Below are 20,604 nucleotides of genomic sequence, written 5' to 3'. Positions count from 1 at the left end.
TTTCTTAAATTTAGTTTATATACAAGGGATGAAAAAAAAAAAAAACCTAGCCATCTTATTACTGATAATTTTATGACCTTGAAAATTAAAATTTCCCCCTCTTCCATACATTAAAATAATTTTTTAAAATGATTCATTTACTTTTGTCTGTGCTGGGGACTTTGTTGCAGCACGCAGGCTTTCTCTGGTTGCAGCGAATGGGGGCTGTTTTTCATTGTCATGTGCAGGCTTCTCATTGTGGCTTCACCTGTGGAGCATAGGCTGTAGACTCGCAGGCTTCAGTAGTTGCAGCTCATGGGCTCTAGAGTGCAGGCTCAGTAGTTCTGGCACATGAGCTTAGCTGCTCTGAGGCATGTGGGATCTTCCTAGACTAGGGATCGAACCCATCCTTTGCACTGCAAAGTGGATTCTTAACCACTGGATCACCAGGGAAACCCAACATAATTTAACTGTTAAACAAATGTGGAATTTATTTTTGTGTGAAATACATGTACAAGTTAAATTCTTTGCTACATAGCAGTTGTCCCAACAGCATTTAAGGGGAGGCAAAAGTTTCTTTCTCCGATTGGTGTTAATTGTTCCTAATGTATCAACTTAGATCCATTTGTGAAATTTTTAATCTGGCACCACACAGCTTTTATCATGGTCATTTGTTTTATGTTTCAAATTCTGGTCAGGTAAATTGTCTGTCATTGTTCCGTTTTTCTCGTTTCCATCCTCCTTTGCCACAAAATTCTCTGGAGTTCTTACCTCTTGATTTTTGTTTCTGGATGAATTTTGCAGTCACTTCAGGAAGTCTGACAAAAGGTCTCCCTTGAAATTTCAATGGCCATTGCATGACGTTTAGATACTGGCTTGGAGACTAACATTATTCCCCTCCACCAAGTGCAAGGGGTTATTTATTTACATTGTCATTTACCCGGGACTTCCCTGGCAGTCCAGTAGTTAAGGCTTAGCCTGCCAATGCAGGGAGTATGGGTTTGATCCCTGATTGGGGAGCTAAGATTTTACTTGCCTCTCAGTCGAAAACCAAACCTTAAGAGAGAAGCAATATTGCAGATGTTCCTTGGCTTGCAGGTGAGCCACTCCAGTTCTCTGTATTCACAGTATTCTTCCTGCATCTCTCTCTTCACAGGGCCATCTTCTTAAAGCATGCCAGACATACTGAGTTAGAGACCCATCCTCCTCCAGTATTACCTCATCGTTAATTACAGCTGAAACAATTCTGTTTTCCAAATAAGATTACATTCTGGGTACATTCTTTTTTGAGGGGATCACAGCTCAGCCCCATAACATTGACTGACCCACATGCTTCTCCCCACCCCAAGTCCCCTGATCTGTATTTTACTACCTTCCCTTCCGGTCGAGTCCTGCCTTCCCTACCCAGGTTCCTTCTTTCTGTCTGAATCCTACTGACTGATAGCCCCGTCCCCACCGTTGTGCCCTCAGCTGACCTTTCGTGTCCTCACCAGGCATGATGACCTGAAGGCGATGCTGGACACCAACAAGGATTCCCTCAAGCTGGAGGCCATGAAGAGAATTGTGGCGGTGAGGGGGTCAGAGGGGATCCCTTGGGGGAGGAGCTTGAGGATCCAGGAGCCCTCCTTGGCTGCTTGTGAACCTTCCCCCAATGAGTGCTGGCATCTCCCTTCTCGTTCTCCCCCTACCCTGACCCCACCACCCAGATGATTGCCCGGGGAAAGAACGCCTCAGACCTGTTCCCTGCCGTGGTGAAGAACGTGGCCTGTAAGAACATAGAGGTGAGTGCTACCAGGGAGGGGTCTCCCATGTCCACCTCCAGGAGTAAACTGGAGCTAGCTGGGGATGAGAAAGGGGACAGCCCAGTCCCTGGAGGTCCAATCCGCTCAGAATGTCCCTGGTCTAGGAAAAAACACCTCCCAGATGTCCCTGAACCAGATGTGGATTAGCATGACGGGGTCTGGGTGCTTTCCCTGTGGACCGCAGCCACCCGGGGTGAGGACATCTCTCAGGGCAGGGGCACCAGTCCCTGTGGAGAAACCCCCTCTTCTCCAGGTGAAGAAGCTCGTCTACGTGTACCTGGTGCGCTACGCTGAGGAGCAGCAAGACTTAGCCCTGCTGTCTATCTCCACCTTCCAGCGTGGCCTGAAGGTCAGAGGTCTCCATTTGCCTCCCTGGGGTCTGGGCCTTGATGGGGCTGTATTGGAGGTGTGGACTTATTCACAATCTAAAAGTTGAGAGTTAGGTTTCATTAGGTGGGAGTTTTTAGGACTTCAAGCCTAGGAGACAGCATCTAAGTAATCCTGACAGAACTGCTCCAAGGAGGCGAGGGGAGGAGTCAGGTTATATAGAAGTTTTGCAACAAAGGGCAGGTGGTCTAACATCAAAAGACAGTTGTTAATGAAAGAAAATCAGATAACCCAGGTTAAGGAGTTTGGTGCTTTTCTGTGTATGGGAAGATGCAAGAGTCTGGGCTCACTGAAATCATTCCTTTGATATGCACCCCAGCTATCTGGGGTCAGTATCCTGTGTTTCCATATCCTGAGTTTTTCCAGGCCTCACATGGGAAGTGGCTGCAGTCTGATGGCTGCTAGATGGCAGGTGTTCTTTCCTCCTGAGTTCCCTTCAGGGATCACCAGCTCACTGTCCATGGTGGCTGCAATTGCTGATGACTGTGGCATCCTTTGTTTACTGATAGGGCAGGAAATAAATTCCATTTGTCAGAGGAGTGGACCCAAGGAGAGGTCTGAGTGCAGGGGTCGGGGGGGTCAGGCTCTGGAGGGCCTTTCCTACCTGCCTAAAGTCAGGAGAGTCAGAGGAGCCTGTGCTAATGGCTGCCTCAACTATGACTCACTTGAGCCCCTGACACTGGCCTTCACCCTACTGATGTTAAGGGATTCAGGCCCACAGCCAGGCAGAAGTCAGCCTTCTTAAGACAGAGGAATGTGTGGGGAGCCCGCTGACCTGCATTCCTCACCTCTGGGTGTCAGAGCCTTGGCACTGGCAGGCTCACCTGGTTTGAGTATCTGCTAGGAACAATGGCTTTGGAACCTTTTCACCTGAAACTGGGTGAGGAGGACAAAAGGGTTTATTGGAAACAAGTGAGCTCCATGGAGAGGAAAACCACAAAGCTCACCAAGCTGGAGAGCGGCCTCAGACGTGGAGACTGGGTTTGACAGGCTGCAGAGAGAACATAAAGACAAGACCATTCCATTTTCAGTAAGGTTAGTACAGCCAGTGATTCCTTCAAAGTAGGAACAAGTTGATTATTCTGTTTAGCACCAGAAGAAATAATTGACTTATCTTAGATGCCCCAGTGTATGTAAAAAATCCACCTTTAAAGAGCTGGATCGGGACTTACCTGGTGGTCCAGTGGTTAAGATTCTGCCTTCCCAATGCAGGGGACATGGGTTGGATCCCTGTACTGAAAACTACGATCCTGCATGCCCTATGGCATGGCCTCAAATTAAAAAAAAAAATATATATATATATATATATATATTTATTTAAAGACCTGGATCACTTTTGTGGCAATAAAATGCCCTTTGAGGCAGGTAGAAACTGAATCACTTAAGAAAAGGGACAGTGGGAAGATTCGAGTCCTTTTGAATGCAGTGGAGGCTGACCCCTCACAAACACACACACACATACATATTTATTTATTTATTTATTTTCACACATACATATTTAAACTGAATATTCTCATCCTTTGTATGTTAAATGCAAGCATGATAATCTCCACTGAGTGCTTTTGTGGTTAGGATAAGATATCTCCAGGGTAAAGAAGTCAGCATCACTGTCTTTCTATTTTTTGTCCAATCAGACTCTCCAGCTCTGATTACAGCCATTAACTCCTCTAGTCTTTCCGCATGTTTAGTTCTGATTCCTGTGAGAGGGACATTGAAAGGTCTGGCTCATCTTTTCCTGTTCAGCTGATTCCGTAGGTTAGCTGAGCAGACTGAGTTGACTGCCCAAACTGGGGGCTTACCCCTGGTTCAGTCTGCTCTGGCCAGCCGGAGGTGATGGCAAAGTCTGCTCCTCTGAGGTGGGGCAGAAAGCCTGGGCACTTGCATCTACCATTCTTTCATTCAGCAAATACTTGGGTATCTCTGTGCCTCACTGTGTTAGGGGTTTTTGTTGTTTAAATTTTTTGGCCACACCGTAAGGCATGCGGGATCTTAGTTCCCCCATCAAGGATAGAACACTTGCCCCCAGCAGTGGAAACAAGGAGTCTTGACTACTGGACTACCAGGGAAGTCCTTGTGCTAGGTTATTTTTTAGCAAGTCAAAACTATATGATCTCTCTCTCTTTCAGATTGGTTTAATCGGGATTAAAATCATTTTATAAGAACCGTTCTGAACATTTTGCACAAATTTTTACATTGACCTGAAGTTTCCACATTCTACCCTTTTTAGAAAACCAGAGCTCATTTAGTTCAACTCAATACAGCAAACTTTTGTATCCAGCCAGGTGATAGTAGTTTAGGCTATGCAGACCATCTAGTCTCAACCATGCAGCGACTCAACTTTGCCCTTGTATTTTAATAGTATGAAAGCAGCGATGAATGAGTGTGCATGACTGGGTTTGAATTCATATTTTAAAAAATATTTGACTGTGCCAGGTCTTAGTGGCAGCATATGGGATCTAGTTCCCTGACCAGGGGTTGAACCCAGGCCTCTTGCATTGGGAGCTCAGAGTCTTAGCCACTGGACTACCAGGGGAGTCCCTGAATACATTTTTATTTATTAAAAAAGGCAGAAGACACATTTGGCTTGTGGACTATAGTATGCCAACCTTTGCTCTAGAACATCTCTGACAGGTCATCTCCAGTGGTACAGACCTACTCCATCATAAGGCAGTTCCATCTTAAGACAACTACCACTGTTTTTCATTTTTGTTTTTATTGAAATATAGACAATTCACAATGTTAAATTAGTTTCAGGTGTATAATTGATTCAACATTTTTGTGGCTAATACTCCATTTAAATGTATTTCAAAATATTAGCCATATCCCCTGTGCTGTACAATATATTCTTTTAGCTTTTTATTTTATACATAGTATTAATACTTTGTACCTTTTAATTCCTTACCCCATCTTGCTTCTCCTCACCACCACCACCCCCACTCATAACAACTAGCTTGTTCTCTATGAGGCGTTTCTGTTCCGTCATACTCATTCATTTGTTTAATGAAAACATACCCAGAATATATACCCAAGAGTGATATTGCTGGATCATATGAAAGTTCTGTTTTAGCTTTTTGAGGAACCTCCACACTGTTCTCCACAGTGGCTGTGCTAATTTACATTCCCACCAACAGTGTACAAGGGTTCCCTTTTTGCCACATCCTTACCAACACTTGTTATTTGTTGTCTCTAATGACAGCCATTCTGATAGATGTGAAGTGATTATAACTTTTTAGAAACCATTATACTGTGTTGAAATGTCTATCACCTTAATTTTTAAAAATTTATATCAGATCCACCAAAGGCATAAAGAATATTATTCATATGTGTGCATTTATTCTCTTACTGCTTATTTATGTGTTCCTAAATAATATATAATACTGTATTATAAACACCATCTTATATGTGTTCCTCTAAAATTCACTTTCTTTTTGTTATTATTATTGTTTAGGGGGCTCTTCTGCACAGTAGTACCAACCTTTTCTGTCAGCCCAGACTGAGACTCTGTTTGCTTTGCAGCCGGCTAATGTGGTTGCCTCAATTCTGACAAACCTCCAATTGGCAAGCAGATAATCCAGGTGTCCCTATGTCTTGTCTTTATGAAGTTGGTTCCTTGGATCCCCTGTGAGACCCTTCTGTATTTCATTGTTTAGGTTTAGCACAAGATCCAAGCCAGGGTGGATCTGAATCTTAATATTGTCCTCCTGGTTTTATGTCTTCCTCTAAGATGTTGATAAGCTATTCCAACCAGGGCAACAGACTAAATCCCATGTATCATGTTTCCAGGTTGACACTGATCTGCTAGTAAATCTTCCCCAAGTATTGCATTTTACCAAACTGTGGATCCACCTAATTGCAGTCAGCTGGTATTTTTCCATCTTGTTAGGAAGGATCTCAACTGCAAAAAAAACTTAACACCTTCTATGTGCAAAGGGCTGTGGTTATCTAGAGATAAAATAGACATGAATTCTGCTCTTAAAATGCTTACGTAGTAAATGAAACAAAAGGCCTACATCAAAAATGGCAGTCTAGGAAATGCTATGAGAGACTCCCACAGTGCTTTGCTGAAATCAAGATATATAGTATTAATATATGCCAGCCTAATTACCCTACTAAAAAGGAAAGGGGTTTTCTGGGGGGTAACTTCCTGTTGAATCCATAATCATTTCCAAATGTTAAAAAAAAAAAAGGAAAATAGGTTTTAGCAGTGGATATGATTTGACTTGACTAAGAAAATACAGACTCCTGCTTTTAAAATAAGTGCTTTGAAGAACTTCCCTGGGGGTCCAGTGTTTAAGACTCCAGACTTCTAATGCAGGGTGTCTGAGTTCCGTCCCAATTGGGGGAGATCCCGCATGTAGCAACTAAGATCCAGTGCAACCAAATAAAAAAATAAAGTAAAATCATGACTTCATAAGATATTTTAAAAATAAAGCGCTTTGAAACCTCCTTTTAAAAAATTAATTCTGGAATTTTAGCAAGGATTACCATCATTTTCACCTGTAATTCTGTGGCTCTCCTCTTTCTCCATTTTAGAAACTCATGGTAGCCCCTACTCTTTACTGTTTCAGGACCTCTTCCTTTGCCCACTGTCCTTCAAGATGAACAGTAATTTACATCTGCTGCTGCTCTCATAATCTCATGATTACAGTATACTGTGTCTAAGGCTCTTCTCAGGTGTCTTGTTGTTCAGTTGCTCAGTCGTGTCCAATTCTTTGCTACCCCATAGACTGTAGCATGCCAGGCATCCCTGTCCTTCACCATCTCCCAGAGCTTGCTCAAACTTATGTCCATTGAGTCGGTGATGCCATCCAACCATCTCGTCCTCTGTTATCCCCTTCTCTTTCTGCCCTCAATCTTTCCCAGCATCAGGGTCTTTTCCTGTGAGTTGGCTCTTCTCATCAGGTGGCCAAAGTATTGGAGCTTCAGCTTCAGCATCAGTCCTTCCAATGAATATTCAGGATTGATTTACTTTAGGATTGACTGGTTTGATCTCCTTGCAGTGCAAGGGACTCTCAAGGGTCTTCTCCAACACCACAGTTCAAAAGCATCTATTCTCTGGCACTCAGGCTTCTTTATGGTCCAACTCTCACATCCATACATGGCAACTGGAAAAACCATAGCTTTGACTATATGGGCCTTTGTCGGTAAAGTAATGTCTCTGCTTTTTAATATACTGTCTAGGTTTGTCATAGCTTTGTCATGAGTTTGTCAAATTTATGTCTAAGTTGTCATAGCTTTTCTTCCAAGGAGCAAGCGTCTTTTAATTTCATGGCTGCAGTCACCATCTGCAATGATTTTGGAACCCAAGAAAATGAAGTCTCTCACTATTTCCATTGTTTCCCCATCTGTTTGCCATGAAGTGATGGGATTGGATGCCATGATCTTGGTTTTTTGAATGTTGAGTTTTAAGCCAGTTTTTTCACTCTCCTCTTTAGTTCCTCTCTGCATTCTGCCATAAGGGTGGTGGCTGTCTCTGAGGTTATTGATATTTCTCTTGGTAACTCTTGATTCCAGCTTGTGCTTCATGGAGTCCAGCATTTTGCATGATGTATTCTGTATACCAGTTAAATAAGCAGGGTGACAATACATAGCCTTGATGTACTCCTTTCAGGTGTCTATAGGATGCAATAGGTGCAAAGAGGAGGGGCTTACACACCTATTCTCTTTCAAATACGCAGAGGAAGGGGAAGAAGAGCAGCTTTTGAGAGTTTGCTGGGAGAGAAGACTGAAAGGGTGAACTTTAAAAAGAATATTTATTTGTCTGTGCTGGGTCTTAGTTGCAGCATGCAGGATCTAGTTCTCCAACCAGGGATCAAACCTGGGCCCCCTGCACTAAGAGCAGAGTCTTCGCCTCTGGACCACCAGGGACGTCCCTGAAAGGATGAACTCTTGGGAAGGGAGAGCAGGTTGCATTTGGGCAGTCTCCTCCACCATAAACACAGACAGCCTCCCGGTCTGCACACACTCCTGAGAAACAAGGTGCTTCAAGAATCTTAGGCATTCGGAAAGTGTCGCTCTCCCTGAAAGTGAAGCAGCCCCATGCCACATCCCTCCAGATACCAGATTTCTGCTGCAGGGCCCCCCAGGCACCCAGCACCAGTACCTCATCATCTAGGCTCAAGACAGGAGACAGGGAAACAAGAGTGGATGGCAACCAGGGACAGTGAGTTCCCCTCCCATCAGGGCGCCCGCTGCCCTCCCATGGCTCTGCCTCTGCCACCTCTGCCCTAGGACCCCAACCAGCTGATTCGCGCCAGTGCCCTCCGTGTCCTGTCTAGCATCCGTGTGCCCATCATCGTGCCCATCATGATGCTGGCCATCAAGGAAGCTGCCTCAGATATGTCTCCCTATGTGCGGAAAACAGCTGCCCATGCCATCCCTAAGCTCTACAGGTATGCCCCAAGCCACTGCCCATCCCTGGCCTCTCCCAGTCTTGAAGGCCGCTTTTGTTGTTTGTTGTTTTTAAGTCTTTAGGTGGTTTAAGGCAGTTTGGGGAACAGACAGAGAAGGACATTGGGAGCAGTGGCTCACACCTCTTGATGAATAGGGTTGGGGGGAGGGAGGGGAGCCCAGCCAGTATTGGGAAGGCTGGAGAGGAGGGAGGGGCAAACAACAGTTTCTCCCTCAGTTTGGATTCTGACCAGAAGGACCAGCTGATAGAGGTCATCGAGAAGCTTCTGGCTGACAAGACCACGGTGTGTATATGGATGCACAGAGGTGGGTGATGGAAAGGTGCCAGGCCGAGCCCCTTCCGTCCTTCTGTTAATGCACTCCTGCCTATGTGGATTCCCCAGCTGGTGGCAGGCAGCGTGGTGATGGCCTTCGAGGAGGTGTGCCCTGAGCGCATCGACCTGATCCACAAGAACTACCGGAAGCTCTGTAACCTGCTCATCGACGTGGAGGAGTGGGGCCAGGTGGTCATCATCAGCATGCTCACCCGCTATGCCCGAACGCAGTTCCTCAGTCCCACGCAGAACGTGAGTGGCCCGGGCCCCCAGGCGCGACTGCGACCCGCGCCCTAGCAGAATGGGTAGGAGGGCCTCCAGGAGGAGGTGTCCCCTGCCCCACCCGCCTGTTCCGCACCCCTCCCCAGGAATCTCTGCTGGAGGAGAACCCTGAGAAAGCCTTCTATGGCTCCGAGGAGGATGAGGCCAAGGGCCCGGGGTCTGAGGAGGCAGCCTCCACGGCACTGCCCGCCCGGAAGCCCTATGTCATGGACCCCGACCACCGGCTGCTGCTGCGCAACACGAAGCCGCTCCTGCAGAGCCGCAGCGCCGCCGTGGTCATGGCCGTGGCGCAGCTTTACTTCCACCTGGCGCCCAAGGCAGAGGTGGGCGTTATCGCCAAGGCCCTTGTGCGCCTGCTGAGGAGCCACAGGTGCGTGCCCGCCCCGCCCACACCCCAACCACGCCCCGCCCACACCAACCACGCCCCGCCCACACCAACCACGCCACGCCCACGGCCCAGCCACGCCTGGAGGGGGGCCGCCTCTCCCCTTCCACCTACCTAGAGTGCGGTGCCCTCCATCCCAGCCCACCGGCCCCTCCTCACTGACTCCAGTCCCGCCCTCCTCCCACCTTCCCCGACACCCGCCCTCTCCTCCCTCCTCTCGGGCCCACCTCCCTTCCCCGCCCGCGCCTCCTGCCCTGGCCCTGGCCTAGGGACCGGGTTCCTCTGCTGCTCATCTCCGCAGTGAAGTGCAGTACGTGGTGCTCCAGAACGTGGCCACCATGTCCATCAAGCGCCGGGTGAGCACGTGACCCAGGCCTGCCTTCGCGGTCCGACAGGTGGCTCTGCCGGGCAGGGGCGCTGGGGAAGGCAGGATGGGATGATGCCTTGGCGGTGTGGAGCATGGGAGGGGGAGACCCTAAATGCAGGTGGAGGTGCAAGACCCAGATCCCCGGGGCGGAAGCCCTGATGAAGGAAGATAGGGTAGGAGCTGAGGGGGCAGGAAGAACTGATAGTGGAGACAGTGCAGGGGCGGGAAGGACGCTGGGCCCTGGGATGGAGGAGGGTGTGCAGGGAGGGGGCTCTCTGGAGGAGAAGCAGGGCTGTGGTGGAGCTCCCTGGGACCACCTCTCTTGTGCCAGGGTATGTTTGAGCCGTACCTGAAGAGCTTCTACATCAGGTCCACCGACCCCACCCAAATCAAGATCCTGAAGGTGAGTGACGGACAGTCATGCCTGTGGCCTTAATGAAGGGTTAAGGAAAGCACAGATGGACTTCCCTGGTGGTCCAGTGGTTAAGAATCTGCCTTGCAATGCAGGGGACGCAGGTTTGAACCCTGGTCAGGAAACTAAGATCCCACATGCCACAGGGCAACTAAGCCTGCCATGCCACAACTAAGACCTGATGCACCCAAATGAATAAATATTAAAAACAAATGAAAGCACAAGAGGCCCACTGGCACCCCCTGCCCCTTTTCTGCCTCCCTGCAGCTGGAAGTGTTGACTAACCTCGCCAATGAGACCAACATTCCTACTGTCCTCCGGGAATTCCAGGTACTGGCCAGGGATCAGCTTGTAGCCAGAGAGGTCCATGAGAGTTGCCCCGTGGCTCCTTATGCTCAGTGAGAATCATCTTGGTGGGTTAAATCTTCTCTTTAGAACCCAAAGTGGAGAAATTGTTATTTCACTTCCCTTCCCAATCCCTTCTGCTGGCTTTGGGTCAGGGAGTCTCCGGGTAATGGATGAGGGTGTCATTCCTTTCCCCAGAGTTTAGTCTCTGGCATGATCAGGTAACAGCTTTCCGGAAGGTCACCCTCAAGTCTGCAGAGTCACTGCAGAGTCAAGTCTGAGGGATCACCACATTCTGGGGCTCATTCTGTTGTGGCCTCCCACAGACCTACATTCGCAGCATGGACAAGGACTTTGTGGCAGCCACCATCCAGGCCATTGGGCGCTGCGCAACTAACATAGGCCGAGTCCGAGACACCTGCCTCAACGGCCTGGTGCAGCTGCTGTCCAACCGTGATGGTCAGTGTTTGTCTGTCTGCATGTCCAGCTTTGATGATTAGTGGGTGCTGCCTGCATGTCTGACTGATGGCCAGCATGTCCTGTCTGGCCAGCGACAGTTCGTGTTCATCAGTCCATTGGCCTCAGTTTGTATCCTCATACCTGTGCCTCTCTGAGGGCCACTGGGGAAGTACAGGAGGTTGAGGAGCGGAGCCAAGGGCCTGGGGGCATTGCAGGTGTGTCTGCCCATTGTGTGTGGCCATGTGACTGTCCTGGGCTCGTTTCCTGTTCCACAGAGCTTGTGGTCGCAGAGTCAGTGGTGGTTATCAAGAAGCTACTGCAAATGCAGCCAGCCCAGCATGGAGAGATCATCAAACACTTGGCGAAGCTCACAGACAACATCCAGGTAAGGGGGTGACCCCACTGGCTTCCCCAACCCAGGATCCTCCCCGTGATTTTAAGACCCTATAATTAGGTACTTCCCTGGTGGTCCAGTGGTTAAGAATCCAGCTTGCAAGGCAGGGGACCCGGGTTTGATCCCTGGTTGGGGAACTAAGGTCCCACATGCCAAGGGGCAACTAAATCTGTTCACCACAACTAACGAGCCTGTGCCCTGCAACAAAGGATCCTGCATGATGCAAATGAAGATCCCACATGCCACAACCAAAGACCCAATGCAGCCAAATAAATGAATTATTTTAAAAAAAGATCCTCAAAAAAAATAAAAAATAAAAAAAGATCCTCTAATTAAACTGGCTTTAATAAAAATCAAAAAGAAATAAGAAGAAAATCAGGGGCTTCCCTAGTGGCTCAGACAGTAAAGAATCCACCTGCAATGCAGGTGACCCAGGTTCAATCCCTGGGTGGAGAAGATCCCCTGGAGAAGAGAATGGCTATCCACTCCAGTATTCTTGCCTGGAGAATTCTATGAACAGAGGATCCTGGCAGGCTATAGACCATGGGGTCTCAAAGAGTTTGGACATGACTGAGTGATTAACACTTTCACTTTTTTAATAAAAAAATCAACTTCCATTTCTACTGGCTTGGAAGGTCTTTGGGTGGGAGAAGGGGAAAGATGAGACGATGTGACCCTGGTTTGCCTTCCCTTTGGGGACCCCTTGCTGAGCCCCAGCCTGGTCCACAATCATGTTTTCTCTAAAGCTCTGGCTCAGGGTGGCTGGTTGATATGCGAGTGTTTTTGTGTTGCGCTGCCAAGTTGACACATTCAGACAAGTCATTCCTGAAGATTCAGGTAGGATAACATGGCCAGAAATCATCAAGGGTACAGTGGATCCAGAAAGCCAGTCTTTTATACCAAACTGTGACTGAACTTCCAAGGCTCTGTGCATGCTCTCAAAACCCTGGAGAAGAGGGGAGATGCTGCCTGAGAAATGCCCACCTAGTATTTTCTCTCCCACCACCTCCCACTCCCATTTCTAGAGAAGCGAGCACAGATGGGAGGAGTGCTGGCTCCCTGGCAGGCCACATGCCCACCTGCATTCCCACACCCTCCGCAGTCCTGACTCCGCTCCCACCCACACAGGTGCCCATGGCCCGAGCCAGCATCCTGTGGCTCATTGGCGAGTACTGTGAGCACGTCCCCAGGATCGCGCCTGACGTCCTGAGAAAGATGGCCAAATCCTTCACTGCCGAGGAGGACATTGTCAAGCTGCAGGTCATCAACCTGGCAGCCAAGCTCTACCTGACCAACTCAAAGCAGGTACTGGTTGAGAGATGCCCCTCAAAGCCCTCTGGGCCCCGGAAACGGCCCAGGTAGTGCTCTGTGGGTCCTCACCACGTAGCATGAACTTGAGTACCTCTTTCTTTTTGTCAGTTTTTTCATTGTGTATTTTCATTAATGTTTATTGGAGTATAGTTGATATGCAGTGTCGTGTTCGTTTCTGCTATACAGTGCAGTGATTCAGTTATACATATAGCAGCACCTCTTTCTGGAGACTTCAGGACAGGTGGCTGGTCTGCCCATGTAACCCAGTGTTCCCCAGAGTCCACGACTACTCTGGAGGCCCAAGGGCCTAGTAGAGATGGTGGCCATGTTGAAGAGACTCTTCTGTGGGGCTGTGACTTCCAGTCTGCCAGTGGGAGTGTCCCTACTTGCTGCCTTCGGGATGCTGGGGCCAGAGGGAGGGACCTGCAGTGACAGGACTTGATGGGAGACCACATGTCCCAGGAGATGTGGTCTGTCCTCCTCCCAAAGGTTGGTGATGCGTCACCAGTCTATGCCAGCAATAAGGGGGCACAAGCCTGGGTGGTATTGGTGCTCATTGTCATTCCCATGGTGAAATATTATGAGAGGCACCGTAGCCAAGAACACTGCTCAGCTAAGCTGGAATATCAGGATATTAACAGCCACTTGAGTGTCCAGCATCCTCTGAGATGGTCCCAGGAGACGTTGCTATGAGTCAAGTGTAATGTGCCAGAGCACTTCAAGGTGCTAGGACACCAGGCGCCATGACAGTTCCCACGCTCACTGCTCTGCTCAGTCAGGCGAGGCAGGGGTTGGCAAACCACCGCCCGTAGTCCAAACCTGGCCTGCTGCCTGTTGTTGTAAATAAACTTTTACTGGGCTACAGCCATGTTCATTCATTTGTTTATCGTCTATGGATGTTGTAGCTGCAACAGAGTCCATATGGCCTGCAAAGCCTAAAATAGGTCCTCGGCCTTTTGTAGAAACGATTTGGCAACCCTCAGAGCAAACAAAGCATGTGGGCCATCCCCTGGAGGCGGTGACATCTCTGCCGGCCTGAAGGTGGCCTCTTTGCCATCCTATGGAGTCTTTGGATGGTGCTGTTTGTGCATCTTCTGTGACCCACGGTGGACAGGGTGGGCCCCAGGGCCTCCAGCTGGGGGCAGGGCTGTCACATGCGGGGCCTCTTGGCAGGAGCTGGGATGGACAGTGGTCATGTGGAATCTGTGAGGGGCTGGGTCTGTGGGTGTCAGTATTGTGGGAGAAGCAGATTGGAGACAAGTTAGAGGGAAAGGCGCCACAAGAAAGCCTTGGAACAAATATCTATGTGCCTCCTTTATGCAAACGGGAGAAAAGAGCAGGTGGGAGGAAGGTCTGAAGAGATGAAGCAGGCTAGGTGGGTGGCTGCTGGGTAGAGAGGGCGTCTGAAAGGCTCAATACCACACCAGAACCCTGAGCCCCAGCATAGTGATGTCAGCATGTTTGCGTAAGTCTGGGTATGCCCACGTGGCTCTTCCCTAAGTTGTCCCTGTAAGCTTCTTGTGCATTTATTCATGACCATAATTAACATACATTTCCCGAGTGCCTACTGTGCCTGGCACTGAGCTATGTCCTTGGGTGATGACAGCGAGCAAGACATGTTTACTAGCCTTCAGGTGCCCACAGCCAAGTAGAGGAAATAGCACAAAATGCAGAGCAGTAAGGGCTGCAGTCAGGCTTCCCTGGTGGCTCAGATGGTAAAGAACCTGCTTGGCAATGCCAGAGACACGAGTTTGATCCCTGGGTCAGGAAGAAGCCCTAGAGAAGGAAATGGCAACCCACTCCAGTATTCTTCCCCGGGAAATCCCATAGACAGAGGAGCCTGGCGGGCTACAGTCCATGGGGTCACAAAGAGTCGGACATGACTTAGTGACTAAACAACAACAACAAAGGGTACAGTCAGAGTTGGCACAGAGAGCCATGGGTACAGATGGCTTAACCCCTCTCCTAGGCAGGACACAGGGGTCCCGGTCCCCATCAGGGCACCCTGAGTAGGCTGTTCAGGCAGATGGAACCTCCACACACCTTTCATCCTAAGGCCAGTCCTTCAAGGCACAGGCTCCTTAGAATGGTTCTTTGACTCAGTAAAGAGAGCTTTCCTCCTTCCTACCCTCCCTGTCTTTGTCTTTTCTTCCTTCTCAGCCTGTGCTGAGAGTGATGGAGAACAGGAATTCTCTGTACCCCAGAAGGGAGGTATTTGCATGTGCCCATGGCCACCCTTGCAAAAGAGCAAGGATGCTCCCCCAATCCCAGTACAAGGGTGACTTGCTCAACCTGCCACAAGGCCACAATGATCCCAGCTACTGCCCCCTCCCCCACATGCTGACCCCTACTGCATGCCAGGCCCTAGCCCAGGCCGAGTCGAGGAGATGATGGATGAGCTCTGCCCTTCTGTGGCTGAGCAGATAACCAGAGGGTCTAACAGAAGACGCACTGGCAGAGGTCTTGGGGTGGCAGGAATAGTGAAGGTGACCATTACAGCCACTTCAGGCAACTGCCTGCTTGAATGCTCTTGGTAGGTAGGTTTGCTTTTGTTTGCTTGATGAGATACCTGGGAGGGGAGTCTGCTTAGGTCATGGTGGGAGCTAAAATCTGGCTTCTAGAGTGAGTGGAAGAGTCTAAGTTCTGCATTTTTTTTTGAGTTAATAACTTCTTTGATATCATAAAAATAATGCATGTTCATCATAAAACATTTGGAAAACCCAGAGAAATATTATATGTTAAATATTTAAATTAGCTATAGGTCTACCACTTAGAAAAGACCAGCATTGGTTTTATATTTTCTTAGTTGTTTTTTTTTAAATTTGGTTTCTACATACAGTCATCCAGAACTTGTACATTTGTGCCTTGTTCAATACATTAATCTTTTCGTTTCTATTTTCTCATAATGCCTTATATTTAAAAAGTTGTTTCCTCGTTCACATATCAATTAAAATTTTCATGCATAATTTCCTCCATTTTTTTTTCTATTTTTAATTCACTGTATTGGTTTTCTAGTGCTGTGTAATAAATTACCACAAACTTAGTAGGTCAAAACAACATGTTTACTTTCTATTTCCATGGGTCAAGAATCCAGGTATGGCCTAGTTGGGTCTTGTATGTGTATGTGTGTGCGTGTGCACACCATCAGTCGTGTCCGACTCTTTTTGCAACCCCATGAACTGTAGCCTGCCAGGCTCCTCCGTCCATGGGATTCTCCAGGCAAGAATACTGGAGTGGGTTTCCATTTCCTCCTCCAGGGGATCTTCTCAACCCAGGGTTTGAACCCACATCTCTTAGATCTCCTGCATTGATAGGTGGGTTCTTTATACTAGCACCACCTGGGTTGGGTCTTACGCAAGGCTATAGTTATAGGTGAGATACTGGTCAAGTTGGGATTCTCTGGAGGCTGTGTTGGGCAAGCATTCATATCCAACTTCGCATGCCTGACTGTAGGACTGAGGCCTTGGCTTCTCGCTGGTTGTCAGCTGGAGACCATCCTCACCTCCCTGCCACATGGTCTCCGAACATAGCTGTTTGCTTCTTCAGAGTCACAAGGAATAAAAGTGTTTAGAGCCAGTCTGCTAGCAAAACTGGAGTTGAACGTAAGGAAACAGTCATGGGGTTATATGGTCACTTCTGCCATATTCTGTTGGTCAGAATTACATTTTAGGTCACACCTACCCTCAGGAGGGGAGCAAGACTGGGCTTTAGGAGGTGGGATTGTGGGAGAGGACCTGGGCATCTGTCCTCTGCATCCATCTAGAGCTTATTTTGGTGTAGCATGTTAGGTGTGAATGTATTTTAATTCCTTCTTTTTTTTTTTTCTGAAGAGCTAGTTTCCCTAGCATGATTTAACAGGTGTTTGCAAGGTAGCGGGTATGTTGGCATAGGTTCTTTTAAAAAAGTAATTCTGCTTCTTTATTTATGGCTGTGTTGGATCTTTGTTGCTGTGAGGACCTTTCGCCAGTTGTGATGAGTGCTCTAGTTGAGGTGCGCAGTCTTCTCCTTGCTGTGACTTTTCTTGTTGTGGAGCATAGGCTCTAGACACACGGGCTTTGGTAGCTGCGGCTCCCAGGCTCTAGAGCACAGGTTCAGTAGTTGTGGCGCGTGAGCTTAGTCGCTCTGTGGCATGTAGGATCTTCCCAGACCAGGGATCGAACCCAAGTCTCCTGCATTGGCAGGTGGATTCTTTACCACTGAGTCACTGGGGAAGTCCTGGTACAGGTTCTTGAAAAGGCATCGATGCTCCCCACTTAAAATTCTTCCTGGCAGACAGAGCTCTTGGGTCCAACTGGGAGCTTTGTTCAGTTCTTGGTGCACTGGAGCTTGTCTCATAGGCCTTCTTAAACAGCCTAGAATTCTTGTGCATACTGGCTAGGCAAGGCAGGTGTCCTGGGGCTGCAGACTGGATGCGATAACCCCTGGGGAATGGGTCCTTAGTAAGGAGCGGGGTAATGAACTATAGGCAAATCCTGCAGTGTTGAGGTGGAGGGACTAGCCCCTTCTTAGGTTGGTTGTTGATGGGCAGTTAAGGCTGTGGACAGATGGATCAAAACCTTGAACTCTTCTTCCCAGAATTAGGCAAGGACTTGAGGGTAGGGAGAGAGGGTCTATGATCGGCCAGCTGGGAAATCCATAGAGTTGGATCAGGAGCTTCTTGATAACAGTCGGTGTGAATAAGGACTTCTGATAGCCTTGGCACACGGGGTGGTGTCTGGCCAAGGAGAGGCAGGTCTACAATGAAGTCCATTTTGATGGGGGCGTCCTAGGGAAGTGTGGGGTTTGGAGTACTTACCTCTGATGGGAACAGTATCACAGGTGGTGCTGTGCTGGAAGGGACTGAGCTGAACATGAGGCTGCGAAAGCCGCCGTTGTTGGAGTGGAGTCACAGAAGCTCTCTAGAGTTTTGTCACAGCAGCTACTCTGATTCTGGGCCAGCGTCTTGCTGATGGCCCTGCCAGATTACCTGGCTCAGCCGTGTCCAAGGCTGGATGTAACACTGTGTAACCAGAATGTCAGGAAGACCAGAGTCGGTTCGCTGGTCCTGTCCCTCAGAATATCCCCAGATACTCTGGTCGTGGTGACACGGGATATATGTACTTGGTGGATTTTGATTGTCTTTGCCACAGGGATGGAGACCTGGATGAGGTCAGCCACAGAGGGTAGGCAGTGGGAGGGACAGGTAAATAGAGTGCCGGTTTGGGTGAGTTCAGGCCTGGGTGCAGCACTGACTGGCTCCGTACCCAGGAAATGTCACTTAGTGCTTCTGATTTTCCTCTGGAAATGGGGGCAGTAGCGCCACCTCTCCGAAGGGCTGTGGAGATTCCATGAGGCAGGGACAGGCCCCACTAGCACAGTACTGGGCACTAGAATGCACTCCATAAGTGGTGGCTCCCACTGTCATTTTGTGAAGATAGCTGACACTAGGTCAGGAGCAGGGCAGAAGTTGAGACTTGGTCCTGGGCTCGGGCTCCCTTGACTGCAGACTGTGAGCCCCGTGTTTACTTCAGCAGACCCTGAAGTGGCTGCAGTTTGCTCCAATCTCATTGGAAACTTCCAACAGGGGATTATGGCCTCTGAAACCCCTGGGCTGCCCAGATTCTACCCTGTGGGTCCATGGGGTATGAGGACAGCCCCGGCCAAGGGGATTCCTGTGTGTCCCCCTTTCTCTTTTTGTCGTCTGATTTCCCCTGGGTGATGGAGTCTAGGAACGGTGAGGTCTAGAAACCTGTTCTAGACCTCAGGGTGGAGACACTGGCTTAGCCTGGACTAGTGAGTTAGGAGTGGGCCGAAGGCAGTGGGGACCACAAACCTGAGGATGAATGGCTTCCCCAGGGCTGAGAGGGAGGGTTCCAAAAGGGCAGCCTCTTATGCTGGCCAAGGCAGTTGTCAATGTCAGGGTCGGGGGTCAGGGCTGGGGAGGTGAGGGAAAATGTAGGTCTGACACAACAGCGGAAAGTGAAAGTGTTAGTCTTCAGTCATGTCTAACCCTTTGCGATCCCATGGACTGTAGCCCACCAGGCTCCTCTGTCCATGGAATTCTCCAGGCAAGAATACTAGGGTGGGTTGCCATTTCCTTCTCCAGGAGATCTTCCTGACCCGGGGATCGAACCCAGGTCTCCTGCTTTGCAGGCAGATTCTTTACCATATGAGCCACCAGGGAAGCTCTGACACAGTGACACAGTGTTGGGGTTGGAGGGGAAGTTGGGTGGACGCAGCAGTGCTTGGAGCTGTTGGCTTAAAGAATCTGGTTCTGGGACTTTCCTGGCAGTCCAGTGGTTAAGACTCAGCGTTTCCACTACTGGGGGCACAGGTTCGATCCATGGTTAGGGAATTAAGATCCTGCGTGTTACAGGACATGGCCAAAAAAAAAAAATCTGGTTGGAGACTTCGTGTGTCCCCACCCTCTGTGATGGCTGCTGACTCACCTCTCGTGTCCCAGACCAAGCTGCTGACCCAGTACGTGCTGAGCCTGGCCAAGTATGACCAGAACTATGATATTCGCGACCGAGCACGCTTCACCCGGCAGCTCATTGTCCCTTCGGAGCAGGGTGGAGCCCTCAGCCGCCATGCCAAGAAGCTCTTCCTGGCACCCAAACCAGCCCCAGTCTTGGAGTCGTCCTTCAAAGGTGGGAGCTGAAATCAAGAGGTGCCTTCCTGGAGGAAGGGGAGAATTGGCCAGCACCCCAGTCCTGGCTCTTCCTCCTGAGGTCTCAGTCTCAGCCAGGCACCAGCCTTTGGTGGGCAGGACTCCTGTGCCCCTGGCTGGACCCTTTGCTCGTCCTGCGGCGCCCTGGGCTTGCTCCTTCACCCACTCACCACCACCACGAGCATCATCTCACCTGGTCTCTGCCCTCCCAGGCAGGATGGGCCCCTGGCTCCTCAGCTCTCAGACTCCCTTTTTCCTTCCACCTCCCTGAGCAGGCATATCTATCAAGATTTTACATACCAAGGCCCCAGGAAGGCAGGAAGTAGAACTGCATACAAAGGGGGGTGTATGTTGGTAACAGTCCTGAGAAAGCGGTTTCCAGCACTGGCTGGGCTGTCCCTGAAGGTCAGCCCAGATCCCAGCCCCTCAGCCCTACCTCATCTCTCAGGCAGGTCTCCCGTGAGAAGGGCTCTGACAGCGAGTGGTGGGGGGCCCAGCTGGCTCTCTGGACCCAGGAATCTCCTCTGGAAGGAGCTTCCTTCACAAAGCTTGGTTCTCCTATGTAGCTCTTGTCCTGCTTAGTCTCCGCCCTGGATCCCTGGAGTAAGGAGATTCAGAGCGGTGGGGCAGATGGGAAACCCCCCAGGGAGGAAGTGGGCAGTGTTTTTCTCCTCCCCAACACCATCCCCACCACAGGTCTCTGTGCTGCCCTCCTCTGGCTCTGACCCCGTCCCACTCCCATTCAGATGGCTCAGCTCTCCCCATGGAGGCCAGAGCCTGATGAGACACAGCTCTTTGCCCTTGGTCCCAGCCTGGCCAGTCTCTTAGAGCTGATACCCTTGTCCCAAGTGGGCCTCCCTCCTGAGCCTGGCCCTGCAGCCACATAGCCTTCACCCCACCCGCACTGTGCCCTGGGAGAAGCCACACCCACATTTCTGCTCCCCCCGCCCCCGCCCCCATCTCAGCAGGCAGACCCGGCAGACAGGCCCGCAGCAGCTCTGGGCCCACAGTGCCCCCCATCTCCTCTGAGGTCCCAGTTGCCCCCACCCCTCCCCCACCCCTCAGCCCTGCTCTTGTCAGTCATACAACCTTCTTTCCAGCCTGTGG

General features: G+C 49.7%; 1 protein-coding gene across 4 annotated transcripts in view; it reads left to right on the top strand.

Annotated features, from left to right (window-relative positions):
- Positions 1–20,604, top strand: part of AP3B2 (adaptor related protein complex 3 subunit beta 2) — a 35,626-nt gene that overhangs the window by 7,621 nt on the left and 7,401 nt on the right. For 3 of the 4 annotated variants that reach the window (XR_009695504.1, XM_061159610.1, XM_061159611.1), the window contains exons 2-15: positions 1,473–1,548; positions 1,686–1,760; positions 2,035–2,130; positions 8,400–8,560; positions 8,797–8,863; positions 8,963–9,145; positions 9,262–9,545; positions 9,862–9,916; positions 10,259–10,330; positions 10,607–10,669; positions 11,011–11,143; positions 11,419–11,528; positions 12,666–12,842; positions 19,291–19,477. Coding sequence is in view for 3 of the 4 variants with exons in the window: in XM_061159610.1 (XP_061015593.1) it covers positions 1,473–1,548; positions 1,686–1,760; positions 2,035–2,130; positions 8,400–8,560; positions 8,797–8,863; positions 8,963–9,145; positions 9,262–9,545; positions 9,862–9,916; positions 10,259–10,330; positions 10,607–10,669; positions 11,011–11,143; positions 11,419–11,528; positions 12,666–12,842; positions 19,291–19,477 (1,739 nt within the window). In the remaining variant the exon portion in view is untranslated. Of the gene's footprint in view, positions 1–1,472; positions 1,549–1,685; positions 1,761–2,034; positions 2,131–8,399; positions 8,561–8,796; positions 8,864–8,962; positions 9,146–9,261; positions 9,546–9,861; positions 9,917–10,258; positions 10,331–10,606; positions 10,670–11,010; positions 11,144–11,418; positions 11,529–12,665; positions 12,843–19,290; positions 19,478–20,604 lie in introns of those variants that run through there. The other variant, XM_061159612.1, reaches the window with a different exon arrangement.

Source organism: Dama dama, chromosome 13, assembly GCF_033118175.1.
Source record: "Dama dama isolate Ldn47 chromosome 13, ASM3311817v1, whole genome shotgun sequence".
NCBI classification, from domain to species: domain Eukaryota; kingdom Metazoa; phylum Chordata; class Mammalia; order Artiodactyla; family Cervidae; genus Dama; species Dama dama.
This window is presented reverse-complemented; position numbering and strand designations above follow the sequence as displayed.